This window comes from Pteropus alecto, unplaced genomic scaffold (assembly GCF_000325575.1).
Source record: "Pteropus alecto unplaced genomic scaffold, ASM32557v1 scaffold78, whole genome shotgun sequence".
Taxonomy (NCBI): domain Eukaryota; kingdom Metazoa; phylum Chordata; class Mammalia; order Chiroptera; family Pteropodidae; genus Pteropus; species Pteropus alecto.
Genome location: NW_006443124.1, coordinates 11,049,039 through 11,074,135, shown reverse-complemented (window position 1 = coordinate 11,074,135; position 25,097 = coordinate 11,049,039). Strand labels below are relative to the sequence as shown.

The window sequence follows — 25,097 nt, the reverse complement described above, 5'->3', positions numbered from 1 at the left end:
TGTCTCAAGGTATCTTCTGCTAATGCCATTTATCTCAAATGCATTCACCAAAGTTGGTGAAGAAGCACAACACAGTATAAATTCCTTAGTAGTAAAAAGGAACTGCTGCTGTTCTCTCTAAAGCTGTTATTTCTAACAGCTTTAAAAAGGACTAGCTTTGAAAACGACACTCTAGTCTCTAACCATATCCCCATGACTCAGAAAGGCTGTGAAGAGTGGCTTCAAAGATGACTCTGAGCAACTCTTGTGGTAGAAATAAACCTGCATTATGACTGAGGTGAGCAGAACAGTCCCAATAACCACCCCGTCCTAGAGCCTCTATTACCAAAAGATAAGCCAACTTTTCAGCAGAGCTGATTAATAGCTATCATGTTGATAACACCGTGACCCACATTCCTATAAAGTAACAACTGTACTTTTTTTGGGGAAAAAAAGCACTCTTACATCTTTCTCTTTTTTATCAGGAACTGGAGTCTGCTTCCTCATGTTATTTCCTGTGTAGGCAACACATTTCTCAAAAAAGGAAAAAAGAAGCAGAAAACAATTGTCATGATTAGCAATTAATACTGTGAATAAACAAATTGCTATGAGATATACTGATGTTACACTCATAAAACATGATTTGAATGCTGGAACAGAAGGGGACCCAGAGGTCATTCAGTCCTATGTAGCCCTGACCTACACCATTTCTACCTAATATTGTGTGTTATAATACAGTCATTAGAAAAAACAGCTTATCCACCCTACCGGATTCTCATCTGATTCATCCTCTGGACCACCGTTCTCCCCATGAAAGCCAGCAAAATTCATAGTCTGCAGGAAGTACTCTGCAAGTATTTCATGAAAGGATGAAGGCAATACCTACCAGCTGCCATTCTCCTATGTCTTCATTCCAATGGACGTAGTTTTCAATCATTTCCTTTCAAAAGAGTCAAAGACAGTCTACTTTTTATCTTTAAAAACATTTAAAAGATTGAAAAATATTCATGGAACTAAAATCTTAATATATTAAGGAGAAAAGCATATATTTTTAAATTTATAAAAAGTGTATCATTATGTACTACATGATACGCTTTTTATAAATTTAAAAATACATGCTTTTAAGAAATGTATATAGATGCAATTAAACCATATAAAAATAAAAAGCAAGGAAATGAAGAACATGGGATTCAAGATGATGGTTACCTTGAGCTGGAAGAGGCAAATGGATAGGAAAAGGGAGAAGGAGCCATTTGATTGGAAGCAGATTACTGTCGCGTCCTAGCTTTTGTTTGGGGTAATGAGTTCACTACAAAATAACTAACTAAATCAAAGCAGGCTATCCAAGAACCAATAAGAGGAGAGTACCAAGAACCAAAGATTAATGATGTGCACCTGAGGTCCAAAGGAAAAAAATACTACGGCTTATTTTCAGACAAATCTCTTAAAGCTATATACAGATTTAAAATAAATTTCTAAAAAAAATCAGTATGTTAAAGTTTACTAAAATGTACTAGAAAGATAAAAATTTTGAGTAAAAAATAAATAGAGGCTGAGATTTTTAAATTACACTAATAGTAAGAATTAGCATCCACCTGGAGATGGATAACGGTGATGGTTGTACGACATTGTGAATACATTTAGTGTCACTGAACTGTACTCTTAAAGGTAGTTAAAATGGTCAATTTCTGTTATATATATTTTAACACACACACACACACACACACACACACACACACACACACACACACAGAATTAGCATCCATAATCAGGGAGAAAAAGATAGCACAGGAGTTCTGCTTATTCTATTTATAGAATAAAGAACACTGAATGAATAAACAAGGACCTATACCTTGATTCTAATTGCAATAACAGTAAGCCCTCACTTAACGTCATCAATAGGTTCTTGGAAACTGCGACTTTAAGCGAAACGACATATAATGAAACCAGTTTTACCATAGGTTTATTGATATAAGCAAAAGTTAAGCTTCTATGGCATATGTCTGGTCACAAAAACATCACCAAACTTCTAAATAAAGACCTAAAACACTTCTAATATTAAACACTGAAGTAAATGTGAGCTATACATACACTTAAGATTAGTAAAGACAAGTAAGATAATTATTTTCCAACCTGTTTATGCCAATTCAGAGAAAAATATTCACGGGTGGCTGGAGCCTATCCCAGCAGCTCAGGATGCAAAGCAGGCACCCACCTTAAAGAGGAAAATCTTCCATCGCCGGGGGCATCACACGCACACATGCACACACACGCAAACTCAGACTGGGACAATGCAGACACGACAGTTACCTCACGTGCACATCTTTGGGATGTGGGAGGAAGCTGAAGACAAACCACGCAGACATGGGGCGGTATGCCAACCCCACACAGACAGTGGCCCTGGCTGGGAATCAATATTTTTTTCATCAACGTTATAATGAAATGACACTATTCAAGGGCCGATTGTATATGAATCTGGATTCTTCCAAAGGGCTGAGAAATTCTTTAGATACTGAGGTACTCAAACAGAGAATTATGTATTAAGAAAAGTTAACAGATGAAGTGAAATGTGCTGGTGTTAGTTCAAAAAAAATTTATCGTCAACTGAAATGTAAATACTAACCACCAATGAAATGACAAATTATATTTCCTTATTCCTTAACCCCAACTCAGTGACCTAATATCTAGGTCAGAAGACTTCCCTCTTACCTGATAATCCTGAGGTATAAAGTTATCGATAATAAGCATCTGAAGCCGAAGCTCCCTGCTAAGCTGTCGAATGTTCTCTAGTAGGCCTTCGATCTCCCTCTGATGTTCTTGTTGGAGATCAGCCATCTACAGGAAAAGCAAAGAGAATACTAAGAACCAACAAGATTTTAAGCACAAAAGAGCTGAATCCGACCCAGGGCACGGGTCTAGGATGAGCTTGCCCAGTTCTTTCACAAAAGCAATGGGCAGAGTGACGCTATCCCTGTCTAGTCCACGTCACGGGTTAAGGCTAGAAATAAACCATTTCATTTAATAGCTGAAACTAAAAATTGCATATAAAGGAAACAATTTTCTTTCTTTAAAATTGTAAACACACATTATGATTTCTTTAGGATTCTTAATCAAACTCAAAGAAATTCTTTTTTAAAAAATTCAGAACTACATTAATAGGTAATTTCTAAGAGACTGACCTCTGACTTCGCAGCCATCAGCATAGTCCAAACTTTCTTTAATTTCTTGGTCTTTCCCTGCGCTTCCTCTTGCAAACTGGTATATTTTTCTTCAATATCCAAGCGTTCTTGCTATGAAAAAAATTGATAAACTTCAGACTAATTTTCATTAAACCACAAATTTACTTAACAAATAATATAAATGTTTAGCAACTATTATCTGCAATACAACCCATAGATCTGCTTTAAAATTTTATCAAGAGTATAGATATTTTGCTTTTCACTAGAAAAATTAAATACCTTAGGCCAAAAAATCACATCACCTCTTTTTCCTCAAGTTCCCTGCGAAGTTGCTCAGCTCTCTTCCTCCTTTCTTCCAGTTCCATATTAGATTCTTCAAGAAGTTTCTCTTGTTCCTCAGCTTTCGCCAACAAATCAACACCACCAACAATTACCTTCTTCTCCAGCGCAGATAATTTCTCTAGCAAAGACTGATGCTCTTGTCTGTTGATTAAAATGAGAATACTCTATATCCATCGATTATCTACTATTCTACCAACATGATTTCCCCAAATTTAACAAGAGTTTGGATGCAAAACTTCAACAGGAATGTAATTATGTAACATCCTTATCAAATTATAGCACTGGGTAGTATTACGATTTAATTATAACTAATTAGAATTCACTGATATTTTTTCCTCCCACATTGAGAAGAAACAATCAAAACAGATATAATTTTTAGATATACGACATATACAATGAAACCTATCCAAAAATAGGTACTCTGGAGACAAATATCAAGCTTTTAATTACTATTCAATTTTCTTGCTTATACATCTTATGAAAAATACCAGAAATTTAAATCACGAATCTATCTCAATTCAGTGATACTCACTGGGCTTTAAGAAGATCTTTTTCTCGTTTCTCTAATTCAGCTCTAGCCTTGTTTCTTTCCTCTTCTTCCATGTCGAGCTTTGTTTCAAGTGCTTTTCTCTCCTCATCAATTTTTGCTTGCATTTCAACCATCTTATCTGGGGAAACTTTCTTTTTACCTATTTGAGTCATTTAATTGCAGCAATCACTTTAGAGCCAACATTTCAGACTTGTACAAATTCTCTTCATCTTTATAAGATATATTCCTCAATAATATAAAATCAAATATCAACATTTTAAGGAAATCAAATGAATGTTCCCAGAAGAACGTTTTAACTAATTGCTAAATTCAAACTGTTGTCCAATTGTGCAGTGATAACTAACGACAAAAGTAAGTGAAAGAGAAGCAAAACAGATGAGCAGGGGGGAAAAAGAAAGAAAAAGAGATTAACAGGAAAGCCAAATAAATTAAAAAAGCAAAAATCTATGTGTTCTCAAATAACATATATGATCGAAAAAGCAATATGGTTAGTTACTTTTTTCTGATAACCAGGTACAAAAATCAAGTAGCTTCTCAAAACACCTCCCTAAATTTATTAAATTAATAAGTAAAAGTCACATATAGGTATAAAATGAACAGATAAAATTATCAGGCAGGACTCAAAGTAGTCTTTTTGTATCTTCAGAATGTTTATAAAATTGTTAATAAAATTACTTGAAAATATTTTATTTCATAGTATACTTTTAAAGGAGAAAAATCTATACTAATTGTTACATAGTACAGTTACATAGTAATTAACCAGACATTTTACAGTTGCTGAGCTGTCATGACGTATCTTAAATGAAAAACTAAAAGAACATTATTATGTCAGACGCAGAACCTTAAATCTCCCTAAGTCAGGTAAAACATGACAAATGTCAAATATAAGTAGAAATGCTACAAAATAATAAAGCTGGAAATACAGCTTGCAATTATTTTTATTATAATGTCTAGTAGAGTGTTTTACATACAAATAGCATAAATAAAAGTATTAAATTGTTATATATAGTATTAAAGTTTCCTGAATGAATCTAAAAATCATGAGATTAAAATGAAAAATCAAAAAGAAAATAAAAACTAGCAGATTAAACTGGTTATGAAACTGAGTCAAAGATCATTCATTTCTGGTAATACAATTTCTTTGAAACATACTTTCTTTCAGAAAAACGATCAAACTTTTCGCAGAACTGGTCTGAGACTCTCCTGAAAGCTTTCTGTCATTAACTTCCTTCCCAAAGGACCACAGAAGAGTGTAAACCAGAAGACTTTACAAACTGTTAATGTCTCCACCCAAAAGCTAACCTCTCCTGCTAACAAGGAAAGAGAACTGAATGAATACATTCTTTCTGGAACCATGAGACAGAGAATCATTCACAGGCTTTAATTCTTTAGAATAAAATTATATTAAAAAACCCTAAGGGATTAAAATATATTAAGCCCTCATTCCTATAGAAACATAAGTCCAAAGCAAACTTAAGCCACAAAACAAATAAGCTAAATAAAAGAGTAAATAAAAGCACTGATCCAAATCCATGCTTCGGTGTGGTGTGATTCATTGCATTCCAAGTCTTCCAAGTCGGGATGGAGACCTGATTCTGCGGCCTCTGTGACACAGCCACTTGGGTATTCTGAATTACACTGTTATAAGGTCATTCAGAAAAGTAATCTAACCCTTATTGTAAATGAATTCCTAGAAAGAATTTCCCATTGGTAATATTTCTTAGAAATTTGAGGGGGAAAAGTATAAGTTCAGGTACAAAATGTATGCATATGTAATAAATTATAACTTCCTTTTCACCTCAGAATTACAAATATTTAAAGAAAAAATGGCAATTATGTTAAGACAAAAAAACCAAAAAAACAATGTGTGAAGACATGAATACTGACGTTATAGAGGAAATGATCTGATCAACATATATATGTTAATTTTTTAGGCTTCTAGGGTTCTAATTGTTTTGTTAACAGTTAAAAACATAGTCTCCAAACCCATTACGAGGCAGTGAAATAAAAAGAATTTATCTGTAGAAATACAAAATCATATGCCTATTGATGAATCACTACTATGCCTAAATTGCAGTAGTTATTCAAAACCATCCAGGTAATATTTTCCAACTGATATTGCAGCAACGAAGATATTATTGTGCTCTTGTAACATTTTCATAAACATGACCACGTATACATAGCTAGGTTCAGTTTCAAAAGTCTAATATTTCAGTAACACCTTATTGCCAGAATTACTCTGATAAATCATTATATTTCTCCCCAAATAATATTTTAGCTAAATATAAACATGTACCAACTCTCCTAACCAGGCACTCAAAAATGTGACATCACTAAAAGTCACATTTATATTAATTTTTTAAAAGATCATAACCAAACCAAACAAAAAATGCTGCTTCTCCTAATACTGTATAATAGAATTCAGCACAAGATTTCAGATAAGTAAATCTAAAAAAATTGTTAATGTCATAGACGAATTAAGACAAATAGAAAGAAAGTAATATTTTTAATTGCCCTGTGCCATGTGCTCTACCCAAAACTGTGAAGGTGAACTTTGGCAAGGTAGAGTTAAAGGGAAGAATCTCAGAGAATTGTTAATCGAATTAATTTGATTTTCATTACAAAAGCACCCATGGGCATACAAAACCAGGCATTTGATACCTCACTTTAAAAAAAAAAAGGAAAAAAATGCTTGACTGTGAAATCATTTATATTTCCAAAATTTGGCTTAATGGGTCCTTAAGAATTTAGAAAAAAAGATTATGCCATCTGGTTCTGGTGATACATTTATTTTTGTCTATTTTGTTAACTAGGTCTAGCACATCATGTGTGTTTGTCACTGTCAATCTTAATACTTCTGAATTGTTCCCCTAAAAAGATAATTTGGAAACAAGAATGTTCCTAATATCTTCCTCAATAAAAACTCAGGTAAATCTTTAAAAATAATTTAGGAAAAAAGTTTTTTGTTAAAAGCTAAAGTTGAAAAATTTTTTTTTAAATACAAAAGATGGACACTTACCTTATAAAAATATTAAATTTAAAAAATGTAATATAATTAAATGACAAAATTCTTTTAAGTTTAAATAATTGTACCATGTGGAGTGCAAATCAATCACACCAACCTGCTTGATCTTTCAATAAGAAGTAGTAAGCAAATCGCAGACAGGAAGCATATGCACAGAGATGAGGAGGAAAAAAAGAAAAACATTATTCTTATGTAAAACAAAGAAAAATGTATACTAGCATTTATTTATAGTATAAGTATAGAAATAAATCATTATCAAGACTGGAAAAGAGCAGTTTTATGTAAAAAGTAAAGTATATTCAACACAATTAGAGATGTAATTTAAGCAGAGATAATAATATTAATTTAGTCTAAGATTATAATTCAAATTGATCTCAAGAGCTCACACTGACTCCCAAACAATATAACAGTTCAGCACCATGTGGGTCTAATGACAGTAGACATAGAATTGGGAACCTGCTAAGACCTGGGAAGTATTCTAAAAGAGCAAAACAGGAAATTAAGTTAATTAAAAAAGTTCATAACAGTTAAAAGTAGCAAAAGTCACACTGTACATATTTAAAATTTCCCAATTCAATGTTCTTCCAATATAAGGATCTGTTACAGGTGTGCCTCTCTTTAAGAAAATCCAACCCAAAACCTTTGACCCAAAATAAGATCACAGTAATTTACAGTGATTATTTGATTAACAAAAGGATTTGATGAAAAAAATTTTAAAGGCAACAAGTTCTCCCAATGCATTTGATTTTGCAACTCGATTTATAAGCAATTTTTTCAGAAAAAAATTTTCATTGCACAAAGTGAAGTACACCTGTATAAAACAAACTTGCATTCAATCTATTAGTAGATTGTTAAGGATAATTATAATAATGATGCTATAGAAGTGAATGACCAATTGATGATTCAAGCAAAGAACACCTTAAAAAAAGGCCATTCATATTTTTAAAAGGGAAAGTACATACAAGTTACACACAGTAACCACATGCTGGGACAAGCATCTCTCTACTTCAACACATCCATATCACAACAGAAGAACTTAACATCATGTGCTAGGTAAACAAATAGAGCTAAAATTTCTTTTAAATTTAACAAAGCACAACTCATTTCATATCATACTTTCATATCACTAGTCTTTACGGATTAAGGTAAGTTTTATAACAGAAAATTAAATTATAATACCTCCCACTCAGATATTTTCTTGTAATTCTTGTATTTCTTTGTATTTTTTAATAATATAAAATAATACTTCTATATGGTTTCTAAAGCAACTTTGTATATTTTATGTTATCCTCTGAAATTGTTTTGGTAAAATTTAAGAATTGTCAACAGAGAAAACAATTCTTAATATTTGTGGAATTCTTCCTCTAGAATGCTAAAAGCATATGAACAATAACCAAATGTTTTTGCTATTAGTTTTGAAAGGTTAAGTATACAGATAATGCTTTAAAAGGCAGTAAGCTGCAAACTAGTACAAGCATCAATCCCTTTCCTTCTGAAAATAAAATATAAATAAAATTAATAATACTTTTCAATTTAATTAAGGTTTAAGAAAAAGCCTTTAGGTTGGAAATAAGTTGATAGATCCTGTAAAAACAATATCTTGTGGATCTGAATTCTAAAATCATACTTTAGAAAATTTCTTAAAATCAATCAGGTAATTTAGAAATAGGGATAGATGGCTATTTGATATAAAATACTATTCAATTTATCTTTACTTGCTTCAAATTTTACTTTTTTTTTTATTTGGGAGCTTTCAATCTTAAGCTACCCTAAGAAGAGGACACCAAAGTGTAAAACGTTTATTAACTGTAAGACATGTTATAATGGGCACCGGTGTACTTCCAAATATAATTTAGACTTTTTGAAATTCAGCATTTGTTATTAGATGTCTCTTATACTGACTAGGATTAGAAATTTGTCATGAAACATGAAAAGGAACAATAAGAATTATTCTTTTATACAGCTTACTAGCTCTCTTTACATTATCTCAATTGCAAAAGCATGAATTTCTCTTCCATTGTCTCAAACATAAGCTTAAGCATATGTTTTAACAATTATGGGTAACTGGAAGCAATGAAAGGGAAGGGGAATCATCACATGCTTGGTCTAAGGAGAAGTCCAACACGTATTCTTTAAGTGATGACAGGGAGCGGTGCAGCATTTCTCAAATGAAGCCCATGGGTGATGGAAAAGCCAAAGCTCTGTTAGAGAATTTAAGAGCCTACCACTCACTAGGCAAGAACTTATCCAGAGGTTTCTCTATGACAGAACATGTGGAGTCTGAACTACTGCTGCTGCTACTGCCTGGAAGACAAAGAAATGAGCCCAACGGGAACCAAAGAAAAAAGGAAACAAGAGAAGGAATACATACACAGAGAAAAATTCAGAGAATTTTAAAGGACAATCAAGCTTTGTATTAAAGAACTGAAACTTACTTTCCCTTAAAACCAGTCTTGGTAGCCTAGCCAATATTCTCTAACAACAAAGCCAACCAGGGGAACTAGAAACTGTACTTCTCTAAGCATCTACTGTGGGCAAATCCCACTCTTCACCTAAAACACAGTAATTCAGAGGGTTGGAATGACGAGAATAAAATAATAAGTCATTTGGTGACAGTTGGTTAAAGAAACTGAGTTTTAAAATTTAAAGTTGTGCACAATTAAAATGATCAATTGCCCTTCATTAGAGAGAGGATGGTTTGTCTCCAGTTTCACTTGTTTCCCTCTAAAACATCGAACTATCAGATGTAATTAGGCATGTTTTAAGGTTTCGTGACAAAACTTTGAAAAGCTCACTGAACATTTTAAAATTTCTAAGCCTGAAAAGAAGGTACCTTACTATTAAATATTTTAACATATGAAACAATGGCATTTTTTTCTATTTAAAATTTTATTTTTAACAAATCCATTATCTGCTTTAGCTTTGAATAGTTTACTCTGTGAAAAAATAGGTATGAACACAAAACAATTTCTCTAAATCAGAGGTTGGCAAACTTTTTCTGTAAAGGTACAGATAATAAGTGCTTAGGTTTTGCAAGCCATGCAGTCTCATGTGAAAACAGCCAGCCATAGGCCATACGCAAACAAATGAGCATGGCTGTTTAATAACATTTTATTTACAAAAAACAGGTGGTAGGCTAGATTTGGCCAGCTGACTATATTTTGCCAATGCTTGCTCTAAATCATGCTTTTCCTGTCTTATGAAGTTATAAAATCTTTATAGCTTTTAAATTTGGGACTCTTGATCAAGTGGTAATGGGTTTATTTTCAGCAAGATCATCTTAATAAGACAAGTAAAATATGTACCAGCTTGAAAACAATGATCCACGTTAATGGAAGAGAGTTCTGAAATAAATATTTAGGATAAAAAGATCTGAAATGTAGGCCATTATAATATGTCTCTCTCTTTTGCATGTTATCTACATCTTTATCACAATAAATAGTCTTAATCCACACTTGGCAACAAATGCCTAATAACAGGGTGAGAATGAAAGTCCATTTTATAAAGAAAAAAATTAAATTAAAAAATAGAATTCTTATACAAATTTATTATTTAAAAATTCATTGACTTCTAAAGCCTAATCCTGCTTGAGAAAAAATCCATATTATCTTCATTTCCTAAAAAGTTTAGGTTCCTAACACAGATGAGAGTCCCACATAAAATTAAAACCCTACATGAAATTTTTAAATGGTATATTCACTACCACAGATTTTAACAATTCTAAATTATAAAAAAAAAAAACCCAGAACATATGATATTCTAATTCGACTATAAATGGGAGCTCAATATAGAAGGAAAACATAATGCGAAGTTAACCAGATACATGGCATACTTCCTCTATTTGAATTGCTATCATAACTAAAAATGGTAAAATAAAAGGCATGCACTCAACTGCCCTGGGAATGTTGAACCATCATTAAGTAGCAATCCCAGTTAATTTCTAGAACTAAGAAGAACTTACCCCGTCTTTTTTTCCTTTTCTCTCCATCTTCTCCAGCCTCACCCTCTTCATCATCATCATCCTCTGACCCACTGATATCAGAGCCTGATATTTCTTCCCCTTGAACAGAAATTTAATACGATGATTACTATTCTGTACCAGGTAGGTCACTGGCTATTTAGGAAATGCCTATATCAATTTTCTTCATTAAGTTCTTGTTGTCCTAAACAAATCTTATATTAATATCCCTAGACAAGTACACCAGATTTGCTAACCTCAGAAATAGACACGATGTACACAGAGACTTTATTTTGAAAGTTCCTAAAAAGAAATTAAACATAATTCATTTAAATTTCAAAGAATAGTTTAAGTATAGTTCTAAATATATATATGTAAATTACATGTTAGAATCATTATTTTAGTCTTTTAAAAATGTGACCACTTTTGGGGAGCATTTTCTCCCCAGTTTTCTGTTTAAGATTTTAAATAATTCATCCTGTCTGATCTCAGAAGCTAAGCAGGGTCGAACCTGATTAGTACTTGGATGGGAGACCACCTAGGAAGATCAAGTGTTATAGGTGTAAAAAACAAAAAATAAGTGATTATAAGCTGACAAGGTCCTTGCAATCTGTGAGGTCAACCAAGGGTTGCCTCACCTAAAAAAAAAAAAAAGAAAGAAAAATTTAAATAATTCGTTTGACCTGTATATTTTTTAAGAGCCATAAAACTGTCATCTAACACAGTGATCTCACTTTTAGAACTGTATCACAAGAAATATTTCAAAAGAAGAAGGGCTTATTTATACAAAGATTATGTGAACTTAAAAAATCAAATAAAAGGGAATAATTAAACTAATGTTAATACAGATGAGTACTATATTACCTTCAAAGTAGCTATTTAAAAACACCATTATCCCTATGTGAAATGTCTAAGAAAACAAAAGGTATTGGGGGGAAAAAAGTAAAATATACACTAATCGCAACTAGGTAATATTTGAACCTGTAAATAAAGGAGATCAGAGAGTCTTGGGAGAAGGAATTCATTAAAAATATTTTGTTCTTTAGGCCCAGAAATAGTGACACCTCAGTAGCAATGAGCAGACCTAATGCCCAAATCTTGGTTTCTAAATACCATCCATCCTCCAATGAAAGGAACTAGGGAGAAATAAATGATTTTAAAGCTATGGTAGAAAACATACAAAATGAACCTAAAGCATCTGTGGTGCCAGAAAATAAGAAAGTACTCAAAACGAACAAACAAAAACTACAGGAGCAACTCTACAGGACACAGGAACAACCCTGAAGGAGCTCCTAATGGCCAAAGCTGGAATACTTTGAACAATAAAATAATGATATTACTTTATTATAACCCACAGACTAAAATAAATATTAATGATCCATAATGACATATATAAGTAACTGAATAAATAAGTAGGGGAGAAGGGACTGCTCTTCCATACAACAGAATTTCAAACTTTAAACATCAGAAGGAACGATTGGAAGAAAAAGTCACCACTGAGCAAATGCCACAGAATCACTGATGCGGCCAAGAACCCTTGACGGATGCTAGAATTAGTGAGAGAAAGTATGATGAGAAACAGGACCTTTGTATAGTCTCAAAGTATCTCCCCACAAGATACATATTAATTACAAAGGAAAAAATAGTAGGTTTACAGTGAAGAAACCTTGCAGAATAATTGAGAGAACTACAGACAAACCCAAATTGAGGAACATTCCATAAATATATGACCAGGACTCTTCAAAAGTGGTAAGATAACAAAAGACAAAAAAGGCTGAGGAATTGGAAACCATAAGAGACTAAAAAGACATGACAACTAAATGCAATATGTGATCCTAGATTGGATCCTGGACTAGAGAAAAGGGGTGTTAGAGATAAAACTGCTGAAATTTAAATAAGATCTGCAGATCAGTTAATAAGTTTGTATCAATGCAAATTTCCTAGTTTCAGTAATTATACTATGATTATGTAAGATGTTAACACTGGTGGAAACTAGGTGATGGATATACACAGGAACCCTCCATACTATATTTGCAAGATTTCTGTAAAACTATTTCAAAATTAAAGTTTAAAAATTGTTCTTTTAATGTTTTTGCCTACCCTTTTTATTGTTTATATGATAAACTCTATTAATAAGGTTATAAAATTCTGTTAACTGTATTATAAAAACAAATGTCATAAGAGCATAAATAAAATGAAATGTTTTAAAAATAAAGTCAGCATTACCATTTGACCCAGCAATTCCACTTCTGGGTTTATATCCAAAAGAACTGAAAGCAAGGACTCGAACAGGTATTTGTACACCCACATTCGTAACACCATTATTCACAACAGTCAAAAGGTAGAAGCAACCCAAGTGTCCATCAATGAATGAATGGATAAAAAAAAAAATGTAGTATACACATACATTAGAATATTATTCAGCTTTAAAAAGGAAGAAAATTCTGACACATGCTTCAATATGGATGAACCTTGAGGATTTTATACTAAGTGAAATAAGCCAGACACAAAAGGATACATATTGCATGATTTTACTTATGAGGTCCCTAGAATAAATTCATAGAGATAAAAGATAGAAAAGTGGTTATCACAGCTGAAGGAGAGTGGGGAATGGGGAGTTGGTGTTTAATGGGTACTGAGTTTCATTTGTAGATGATTAAAAAGTTCTGGAGATGATGATGGTTGCAGATCAATATGCACATACTTAATGCCACAGAACTGTAAACTTAAAAATAGTTAAAATGGTAAATTTATGTTGTGTATATTTTATCACAATAAAAAATATTTAAAAAATGAAGTCAGCAAGATAATGGTATGAACTCAACATCAACAAATTTAAGAAATTTTAAATCTTTAAAACATACTGACTATAAATACCACCTAGTGGTCACATTTGAAACACCAAATTTCATTATGTAAGAGACAGCTCAATTATTACTGCTTTTGCTCAACGATCTTACTCGAGTTTACTGAATTACAACCTTCTCCAAAAGTTTGAGATGCTGGCATCTCTGAATTTCACATCTGATCTAACCAGTTTCCCGATAGACTGAAAAGAGTTTCAAAGCCCTCTGTTTACGTAGTACGCAAAGGAGCCCTATGCCTACGAGTTCTTAGCATGAAGGTATGAAGAGTTACCCCAACATTTCGTGACGGCTGGTAAGTTCTCACCATCATAAACAAGGTCTTCAAACTTTCTAACCTTCTAACATCTTGTTAGAAAAGGATTTCCAAAAGAGAATCTCATGTTCAAATTTCAATATGAAAGCATATTTTCAAGGCCATGTAATGAAGCTTTGCTTAAAGTAAATCTGATTTACCCATGATTCTGTGATAGCTTTAACTTCAAACAATAGTGACTGATTGATATCTGTCACAGAGAACTCTGGTCACAGTCACCAAAACACATATACTTATTTGTCTCTTCATATAGACAAATAAAAATTCATTATTTAACATGTGGTCATATAAAATCTATGAAAGGTCATGGGAATTAAAAAGGAGGTTTACATTAAGTGAATTTTTTAAATTACATGCACAAACATAATTTTACTTGAGCTTAATATGAAAATGTTAAAGTATGTAAGTATCAAGTTACTAAGCAAAAATATTCTTTTAAATATCAATGTCAGAGGCTCGAGGAATTTTTAATAGGTGGGTTTTATGAGAACACTTAGTGGTTATGCAACATATTTTTAGCCAACATTAAGATCAATACTTAGAAAAAAAGTTACCTTCTTCAAGTTTTTTTTTCAGTTCTTCTATTTCTTTCTGAAATTGACGAAGTAAAGCATCCTTTGGATCTTCATTAATTCTAGCTTTATTCTTAATATTCTTAGCACGGTTAGCATACCGTAATGTACTGATAGTTTCATCATAATTGTAATCTGCTGGCCCAATATTTGCACACTATTGAATTAAGAATACAAAACATAACACTTTAACACTTGAGATAGTTGAAATTAATACTACCATTACGAAGATAGCAAAAAGAATTTCTGAAGCCTACTTCCCCACTGGCCTTCTTGGAAAAGAGCGCATAATCACGTGGGTTTCCAAACAACACCATAAGGGTTAGTACACATGGTGTACTAGAAGAAGAATAACCACGAATCAAATGAAGTAAAATAATCAATAGTTTTTAAAAATGTTATACATATCAACCATTGGGATAAACAGGAATCTTAAATTTGTCTGATAACTACAGCAACAATTATATCTTACCATCATGGTTTTTGAATTTCCTCCTAAGGAATCCTGAAGAAGACGAGTCAATTTAGAGTTACGATAGGGCACATGAGTGCTTTTTCCATCAACCAAGGCAGAAATTACATTACCGAGTGTAGAAAGCGAAAGATTAATTTTAGTAGCTTCCTTTAGGCGCTGCCCAGTAGCCCCAGTTTTTGCTTGTCTTTCTGAACCCTAGCAAAAAAGAGAGACATAAAAAAAGCTAAAATAAAAAGTACAGGATATTCTTTGCAAAGCTTAAAAAAAAGTAACAACAGTATCTGACATAATATCTGGAATTCACTTCAAAATAATACAGGAAGGAAAGTGGCTGAGGGTAGAGATGAATCGGGACTGGCAGTGAATTGGTAACTGTTGAAGCTGGGTGACAGTCACATGGCAGGCAGATCATCACACTAGGTTATCTACTTTTGTATACATTCAAAATAGTCCATAATTAAGCTAAACACATACACAAGTGAACAACTTAAAAATCATATGTAAATCACACCTTTTCGCTTGAATTTTTATTCACTTAGAAGATAAAAAAATCGTTAAGAGTTGCTCCTTATGTGGTATCCTGTTACTTACAGCAAGATCTACAAGGTGGAGCTTCCCCATCCTGACGTGCATGTTACCATCAACACCTTTTTCACTACATTCTATAGTGATTGTAAAGATGGCGTGGGAACGGGAACTATGTTCATTCATATTAGTCGCGCCAACGGAACCTTGAATAGGAAGGAAATTCTTAAGTAAAACAACAGAGTGCCTTTAAAAATTATTAAATATCCAGAATGGTTTAAAATACTTAATTTTGTCACAACCAAAAGCCAGAGGGCACGGCTAAACCATAAAAGCAGAGGCCTGTTTAGCCATTACTAGAAATTTCTGACAATTTATGTTGACAACAAAAGAATTTATAATGTGTCTCATATTAAAGAGGTAATTTTAGGACAAAATACTTAATTTTTGTCCCAACTATTACTAGCTAAAAAAAAAAACTAATTTACATTTAAAAATAGATGTTAAATTATTTGAAAAATTATAGCTATTTCAGCTATCTCTAAAAAAAGTATTATATTCTGGAACTCTAAACCACAGAAACACTTGCATATGTGCATTAGATGATGCAAGGAGATTCAGTGCAGCATGGTTTGCAAAAACAAGTCATCAGAAACAACCAACGTGACAGTGGTTAAGCAAATGTAGACTAGTCATACTATGGATTACTAACTGGTCCTTTAAAAAAAAAAAAAAAGGTAGATCTGTATGACCTGGAAAGATACCCATAACATATGGCTGGGGAAAAAGTTAAGAGAGGAATATACAGTCTAACCACATTTCTATAAAACAAAAGCATCCATTCAAAATATACTGTTTGTGTTTATAAATAATTTACATGACTATACTGTGTAAACAAAAAGGTCTGTTTTGTTTTTTAAAGTAGGCATATATGGGTTTTTTTTCTTAAATTCCGAAACACTTTAAAAGTATTGTGTTAATTTTCCCCAGCCAAAACTATCTTCCTACTACATATTCATGAAGAACTTCTCTACGTGAGCTTTGCTTTTACAATGTAAACATTAAAAGGGTATTCTTTATTAGCATACGGCTAAATTAAAAGTCAGATGTTAGTACAATGTAAATTGTACTAACAAAGTAAAGCCTGATGAAGGAAGGTAAATGAAAAATTAGTGAAAGAAAATGCAAGAATTTGTGACACGTTTTTCTATTTGCTTTAAAGTCAAATTATAGACTTAGGAATTTTTTCCAAAAATATAAAAAACTATTAAGGATTGATTTTGCTCTTCCCTTACTGAGAGATATTTGATTATTTTCCATTTTAGACTCTCATAAGGAACACCAATATGAGCATCTCTGAGCACATACCTTTCTTTCTCTTTAGGATTATTTCCATGAGATGTTATTTTCCAAACTGGAATTACTAGGTCAAATCGTTTTACAGCTATGTAATTATCAAACCACACTGTAGCAGTGTCTTTCAATTTGGAGGGGGAAAGAACATGTAATTTAAGAAAATCATATTTAGTATTTTAATACCTAATTTGTTTTTGCTATATAAAGCATGCTATTTATGACTGTGATTTTTCTGTATTTCTGGTTATGAAAACAAATACAACAGACATACTGTTAAAAGTGACCTACATTGAACTTTACAATCCCTAGGAGAGAACAGCTTGCAGCAATCAAGCAGTCTCAATGCTCTGATCTACCGACACATCACATAATGGAAATAAAATGAAAAACACTCCCGTAGCTTTAATTTTTGTCAAATATTCATTTTGGAATAAGAAAAAAATTGAATTTTTATGTTTTTCAAGAGTGTGTGAAAAATTTTATCCCATTAGTATGCATGCATGTGTATAAATTCACGTATATATCAGAATATTTATTGCAGTACTGCTCATAATAGCAAGATTAAAAACAACGCAAAAGTCCATCAATAAAAGATTGGGTAAATAAGATCCATTCGATGAAATATTATATAGTTATTTTTAAATACTTGTATACGTACTAGTACGTGTTAATGTGAAATGATCTCTAAGATCATATTATCAAGTGAATAAGTATACTATTATCTGACTCATAAAGAAAGAGGACAAGCACTCTCTAAACATACACATAACAAAGGGGCACATCAGAAACTAACAGAGGTTGCCACCAGGGATGGGCACTCGGTGACTGAGACGACACAAGGGCAGGAAAAAGATTTGTTTTCAATGTACACTTTCGTGCCTTTTGAATTTTATACTATATGTATGGATTACCTATTCAAAAAAATGATTTTAAAAGGATTATGGTTTAAAGGCTGAAAAACACTTGCTCTGAATAAATATTAACCAATTTACAATGATGCCCACAATGAAATGTACCTAACTAGTTTAAATTTGCACTTTAGTTGCTAGGCAGGCTGAGTATTTGTTCTTGAGATAACTTATTTTCTTAAGTGTAAAATTAACTATTTCTATACTATGACCACCTGTACAAAATGGGTAATTTTATATTTGTATCCATTTTTCATCTATTTAGTATAACAACTTTTATTGTCACATTTCTCCCCTCCACTATTCTACTCTTGATATTTTACTATATTTCAATATGATAAAGTTTGTGTTTTTATGTTGGAACTTTTCTACTTGAATATTTGTACTAAATGTTTAATTCTTGGACTCAATCTCTTTATTAATTAAAATTATTTTCCTCTCTATCTTAGGTTTTCAAATCCCTTTATCTTTGTTTCATTTTATTTCTCTCATTAGAATTATTTAGTTTTCCTTGAAAAATGTCACATACCAAGTTAAATTAATTCTCAGGTAGTTGATGGGAGGTTCTGAGTCACTGCTGTGAACGGAATCTTATGTTAAATTTTTTTTCAATTAAATAAGTGATACAAGAACATTTCCAGTATAAAAAATTTTTAAATACATAAAAAAAAAAATTAAGCTCCCTACATCTCTTTTTCCCCAATCTTACTTCCCCTTCCCTAAAGGTAACGACTATTAAATGTCCTTTCATCTTATATTTCACATACATGCACGTGGATACAAACACACAATGCCCAAATACATAGTTTAATAATTTGGCTTTTTACACATAAATCAATGGGATGATGTCGTACTGTGATTTGCTTTCTTTTCATTTATTGATATATCTTAAAAATCTTTCTGGCCTCTACATGTAGATTTAACTCACTGTTTTTTTCAGAGCTTCATTAGAGTCCCTAGTATTTCTGTACCATAATTTATATAAACAATGTTTTATTTATATTTAGGTTGTGTCAAACTTTTTGCTATTATGAATAATGTTTCATTTAGGCATTTTTTTGTTTACACTTCAAAGTATTTTTCTAGAATATATATCTAGAATTAGAAACACTAGGTCAGAAGGAATGCAGTTTTAAAATTTCAACAGATACTGTTACACGCTGCCCTTCAAAAAGGCTGTACCACTTTCCATTCCCAACACCAGTGTGCATTTCTTCACAGCCTCACCAACGTGGATGTCCTCTCATCCAAACCAATGGGTAATATTATCCCTCACTGTTTTTTTAATATGAATTTTCCTGATTGTGAAGTTGAATATCCTTTCATATGTTTATTGCTGTTCATAGTTCTGTGAATAACATATTCATACATATCTTTTTTTACTCATTTTCCTGTTGAAATTTGGTCTTCTTTGTGGTTTATAAGAATGCAATCAATTTTTAAAAATTGTTTAATTTCCTGAGTTTGCTTAATTTATAATCTAGTCATAAAAACTTTAAAAAACTGTTTACTTTCTATGTTATCTTTTACCTTTTATCTTGTACTAGACCTGGGGCATGTGTGTACTAAATATTGCTGAAGTTCTGTATTCTTTAGACAAAACCTGAAACAGTTACTAAGAAGAATGCCATTTCATTTAATTGTTTTGCTTCTCTTGTCAACAAAAGGGAGGCAGTTATAGTGCCTGGTTATGTTGATTCATGGCCTACGTTAAAATACTCACTCTACCACTTATTAAGTAGTATATAACCTTGGACAAGTTATTTAAATTCTTGGTTTCCTCGATCATAAAATAGGAATTTAATACTGTCATAATCCGTTGTGAGGATTAAAAGAAATCACTCTTATAAAGCACTGAGTACAAGCACTTGCCACATAATAAAAGCTCAATAAATGTATCAAATATTATAGCAAACGAGGGACAGCTATATAAGATTTTCAAAGATACAGCACTATTACTAAGAAACAAAATTTTGGTCAGCATGGAAAGCAATCTGTGATATCTTTCAACCATATAATCTCTCCACCTAGTAAATAATCAGAAAGGAAGGGTTTTCAAGAAACCTAAAAATCCAGTCTTTATGGGACAAAGTGCCACACAAGTTTTGCTTCTAAACCATCCTACTCAACACATAAATGTTTACTCACAACTGTATATTACACTTACGATTTTTGTGGCCTAGTGTCATAATTCTATCCATATCATCAGCATTATTTACCACATAAGCTGATAAATCTTTGATATAGACTCCCACATCAGGTCTTTCTTTAACCTAAAAAAAAAAGATCATAAGACTTTACACATATATCCATAATTCTTCCACAGCTATTTATTGAATATCTACTATGTGTTGTTTATTGAACACAATTCTTTCCGGAACATCTACTATGTGACAGACACTCTGCTAGACAGCGAATATACAGTGATAAAACAAGGCAGACATAGTTGCTATACTTGGAGATGAAAATCTAAAAGGAGAACATGCAGATGAATAATTACATATAAAAATTATTGTAATCGTGATAATTCCACGAGTTTACAAAAACACAGGACAGTATAACACTACATTACAGACAGACTTAAGCTGATGAGGTAGAGATAAGTTTCCCCAGGATGATGTTTACGCTAAGACTTGAAAAAATATCAGGTAGCCAGTCTGGGTTGGTGTAGTAGGAAAAGAGTATATGCAAGGATCCTGAAATGGGGAAAAACTAGGCACTTGGAAAAAATAAACAAACAAAGGCATGGTGGCTGGAAAGAGTAGGAAGCAGGGAGGAAATGGGTGAGATATCTGGCCTCAGAGGTAGGCAGAGAGAAGATTAAGGTGTTATTGTCTTAACAGCAATTTGAAGCTGCTAGAGGGTTTCAAACAGTTGAGTGAAATACTCAGATCTATGGCATCCATGTAAAAATGTTACCTTTCTGTGAGTAACCTTATGAGATCTTTTACCAAATTTGAAAGCTATATTTAGATAGATTTATATAAAATACATACAGTGTTAGAAATACAAAACTCATTTTGGAAAGCCCTAGAGGTCACCTCCACAAATAAACACAATAAAGTGAAACAGGCAGAGGCCTGTGGAAGCCAGTGGGGAGAGTCATTCCATAGGTAGTAAGACCTCACGAAGATGACAAACAAAAGTTTAAAGAGCAATCCCAAAGACAAAAGTCACAAAGGCAAACACTCCAAATTCCAGGTGTAGATTTTAGACCTAGTTGAGGTTGCAAGGGGAAAGGGGAAGGTCTCTTTTATAAAAAATTTATAAGATGTATTTATACCTTAGGAAAAATTACCCCCCCCCAAAATTACTTTTCTATAATAAGATATAAATGAAGCTCTAATTTTATCATTAGTAAAAGTGTGTGTTAGTCCCTATAAACCAGTGGGTTTCAAACTGCTCTCAGAGTGCTAGAGGGTCTGTGGTAGCACTGAGGGGGACATTGTAGGAGTCTGGGGGTCTTCAGGCCCAGACAAGTTCTAAAGAGAGTTTCACTTTCATGTACTTTACACGTTGTGCTTCCACATAAGGTCTGGTTTGATCAAAGTGTTTAAATGCTTTAAACCTGTTATGAGGTTTGAAAATTATTGGTCTATTTCACCGCTTCTAAGAATATGCATGGTAAAGAACAATTTGTATATTTCTATTCTGGCAAACTGCTATTTCTGAAAAATACAAAAATCATGCACTTGGATGCCATGGCAATGACCAATCGCTATAAAAGTTTTTAAGCATTTACTCTCGCTTCCTGTGCTCATCTTGCTGCTGACTGGAAACAAACATTCTCCAAACTGGCATCAGTCCGCAAAGCCTAGGTTGTTCTCAATCACAATATGATCGTAATTCAAAATTCAATTAATTAAGTGTAGATGAACTGATTAGATATGAAAGATGAAAAAACTGAGTGATTCCAAATTTGGCAGTTTTAAAAAAAAATTGCTATCTAATAACTTTTCTCATAAAAACATAGAAATTAAATTTATGTAACAAATACAGTTTATAACACTAGAACAATGAATCTCAATGAGGGCAGTTACTCCCCTACCTAGAATGTTTTAGAAAGTTGTGGGGGTTTCTGGTTCAATTGAAGATGCTACTATTAGTATTCGTAAGCAGGGGTCAGGGGTAGGAAGCATCCTGCAATGGACAAGAGGGTTTCAATCAGTGAAGAACTGTCCCATGCAATTTTGAATGTCCAACCAAATATTCACATGGGTGAAAAATGATTTATAATTATCTGAGTCTAGACTCTAACTCTATTTTACATATAAAGACAAAGTGCTTTTCCATGACGATAATAATATAGGAATGCAGAACTGAGAAAAGAACAACTTTATTTTGCTCAGAATTCTACCAAGAGCTAGTCACTGTTTTAAAAGACCATGTCAATGACAATAACACCAATCAAGGTATTTAGATCACTGATGCAACATACCTGTAACAATCTGCATTTGTAGCCATTGCAGTGATGATGATTGTCTCTTACTGCATTATGTCATTGAATGTGGTCATAGTCAAGCACTTTATATATTGAAATACTAGGATTTTATTTCTTTTAAGTACTTTTATTCTCTTTTATATTACAATTGGGCAGTATATTGATATTTTTTAAATGATATGTGTAGGTATATTTTATCATCTATGAATTTTATTTTAGGTTAGACAAAGGGGAATTACAAGATATGTTACAAAAAAAATGGGCACTTGGTCTAACACAGTTAAGAACCATTAAAAAGACTGTTCCTGAGAATATATCTGATCTATAAGTATTGGTATAAAAATAGAAATGTTCTCTCCAAAGAATTATTATTTTAATAATTTATGCAATAAAACAATACTTTTAAAAGATAAAAGCACAGAACGAACAAAGTATCCATAAAAACTAAAGATGACAAGTAGCAAAAAGGAAACTTGTCTTTACATTTGCTATGTACACATTATCATTATAGAATAAGCTTTCATTAAAATCCAACAAACATAAATAATCCCTAAGCCTGTAATATACTGTTCCAAAAGCTCGATTTATTTAGTACAGTTAAAAAGGAAATAGCTAACATTTATTAAATACTTTATTATATGTCAAGCATCAATTTAAATATTTGTATTAATTTGTTAATGTTGGCAATAATCCTATGAAGTAGACACTATTATTATTTCCATTTTCATGTGGCAAAAGTAAGGATAATAGAGGTGAAGTAACTTGCTCAAGAGATCAGAGCCAGAATTCAAGCTAAAATGGTAGGACCTCAGAAACCACCCTCTTCATCCCAGATGATACCACCATTCACCTCCTACATGACCTTGAGCAAGTCAGGAAACTCCCTAGGCTTCCATTTTCACACCAACAAAATTGAACTGAGAAGATTAAATGAAATAAAGTATGTACTACTGCAACGATTTACTGTACTAAACGCCTACTACCACATTGTAAGAGCTTAGTAACAGTGACTGCTGTTACTTTATATGTATCCCACACCATTCTACAATGGTGGCTACTGTTAATCTACATACATGATTCTCTAATTATTTTACTGACAATTCCAATGAAAATTCCAATATTAATATTTTAATATTAGGTTAATATTAGGTTAATCATTCTGTCTCATTTCCTAAAATATTAAAATATTTGGCAATATTTACTAATTATTCACCATCTGACTCAGCAGTCCCGCTTCAAAAATGTATCCTCAGAGGATATTATGCAGCTTTAGAAAAGACAAAAGGAAAAACAATGAGGAAGCTTTCTCTCTACTGATGTGGAAAGATGGCCACAACCCATTGTCCAGTGAAAAAAGTAAAATGCAATGGGGCAAAAAGTCTTTTCAATAAATGGTGCTGAGACAACTGGATATACACATGCAAAAGAATAAAGTCAGTCCATGCCACTTACAAATATAAAAATTAACTCAAAATGGATCAACAAACTACATAGAGGAGCTAACTAATTCACAAATTTTGTGATTATCTGATATTTATACATAGAAGTTTACATTTTCTTTTTCTAAGATGCATGATGAAAGTAGTCTCTGATGACAACCTATTACCTAAAAACTAGAATTTTTCAGAAAGTTTCTTCAGGTAAAAGATTGAAAATACTAGTATTTGTGACTACATTTGTGATTAGTCTTAATACTTATATTTTTGTAAGTTTAAAAATTTCTTACTTAAAATAAATTCTGGAGTACTCTTGGACATTCATACCAGAGAATGAGCACTTACATTTGATAAAATTTGTGTATGAATAGTCATAGTTGCTTTATTCATAACAGCCAAAAACTGTAAACAGCCTAGATATCCTTCAACAGGTGAATGGATAAACAAACTGTGATACATATATACATACCTACACACACACACACACACACACCATGCAATACTATTCAGCAATAAAAAAGAATGAACTATTAATATATGCAAGAACTTGGAATCTCCAGGGAGTTATGCCAAGTGAAAAAAAACTAATCTCAAAAGGTTATATATTGTATGGTTATATTTATATAACATTTTTAAAATGACAAAATTTTAGATTAGAAAGCATATTAGGGGTTGTTAGGGATGGGGACAGAGGGAGAGGTGGATGTGGTTATGAAAGGCATCTCGGTGATGGAACTGCCTGGTACCTTGACGTGATAATGTATAAACCAATCTACACATGTGATGAAATAGTACAGAACACAAAAGAGTACAAGGAAAACTGGGGGCATTTGAATAAGATCTGTAGATTGTATTAATATCAATATCATGGTTGTAATCCTGTACTGTAACTTTGTAAAATGTTACCATTGGAGAAAATTGTGTAAATGTGCATCTGTGTAAAGGGTAATCTCTCTGTATTATTTCTTGTAACTGCATGTGAATCTACATGCAGATCTATACATATACACATAGTATGCTACTTTTGGAGTAAACTAAGATTGTATTTGTATTTATATAAATAAACACTGAAAGGATATTGAAAGTGATGATCTTAGGGTAGGGAGAAATGGGGCAGATGGGGGAAGAACAAGACTTCAATGCATAAATTTTTACAATATTTTTATTTTGA

The 25,097-nt window shown here is 32.3% G+C and overlaps 1 protein-coding gene across 4 annotated transcripts in view; it reads right to left on the bottom strand.

The window, feature by feature from the left end:
* The window catches only part of KIF3A (kinesin family member 3A), a 37,674-nt gene that overhangs the window by 5,185 nt on the left and 7,392 nt on the right, over positions 1-25,097 (bottom strand). For 2 of the 4 annotated variants that reach the window (XM_015598193.2, XM_025040632.1), the window contains exons 5-16: positions 20,217-20,322; positions 15,852-15,991; positions 15,258-15,455; positions 14,768-14,942; positions 11,037-11,135; positions 7,173-7,181; positions 4,033-4,189; positions 3,461-3,641; positions 3,159-3,269; positions 2,689-2,814; positions 866-919; positions 445-513 (exon numbers count right to left, since the gene is read on the bottom strand). In XM_015598193.2, the coding sequence (XP_015453679.1) occupies positions 445-513; positions 866-919; positions 2,689-2,814; positions 3,159-3,269; positions 3,461-3,641; positions 4,033-4,189; positions 7,173-7,181; positions 11,037-11,135; positions 14,768-14,942; positions 15,258-15,455; positions 15,852-15,991; positions 20,217-20,322 (1,425 nt within the window). The remainder of the gene's footprint in view (positions 1-444; positions 514-865; positions 920-2,688; positions 2,815-3,158; positions 3,270-3,460; positions 3,642-4,032; positions 4,190-7,172; positions 7,182-11,036; positions 11,136-14,767; positions 14,943-15,257; positions 15,456-15,851; positions 15,992-20,216; positions 20,323-25,097) is intronic. The other 2 variants (XM_006923147.3, XM_025040633.1) reach the window with 1 other exon arrangement.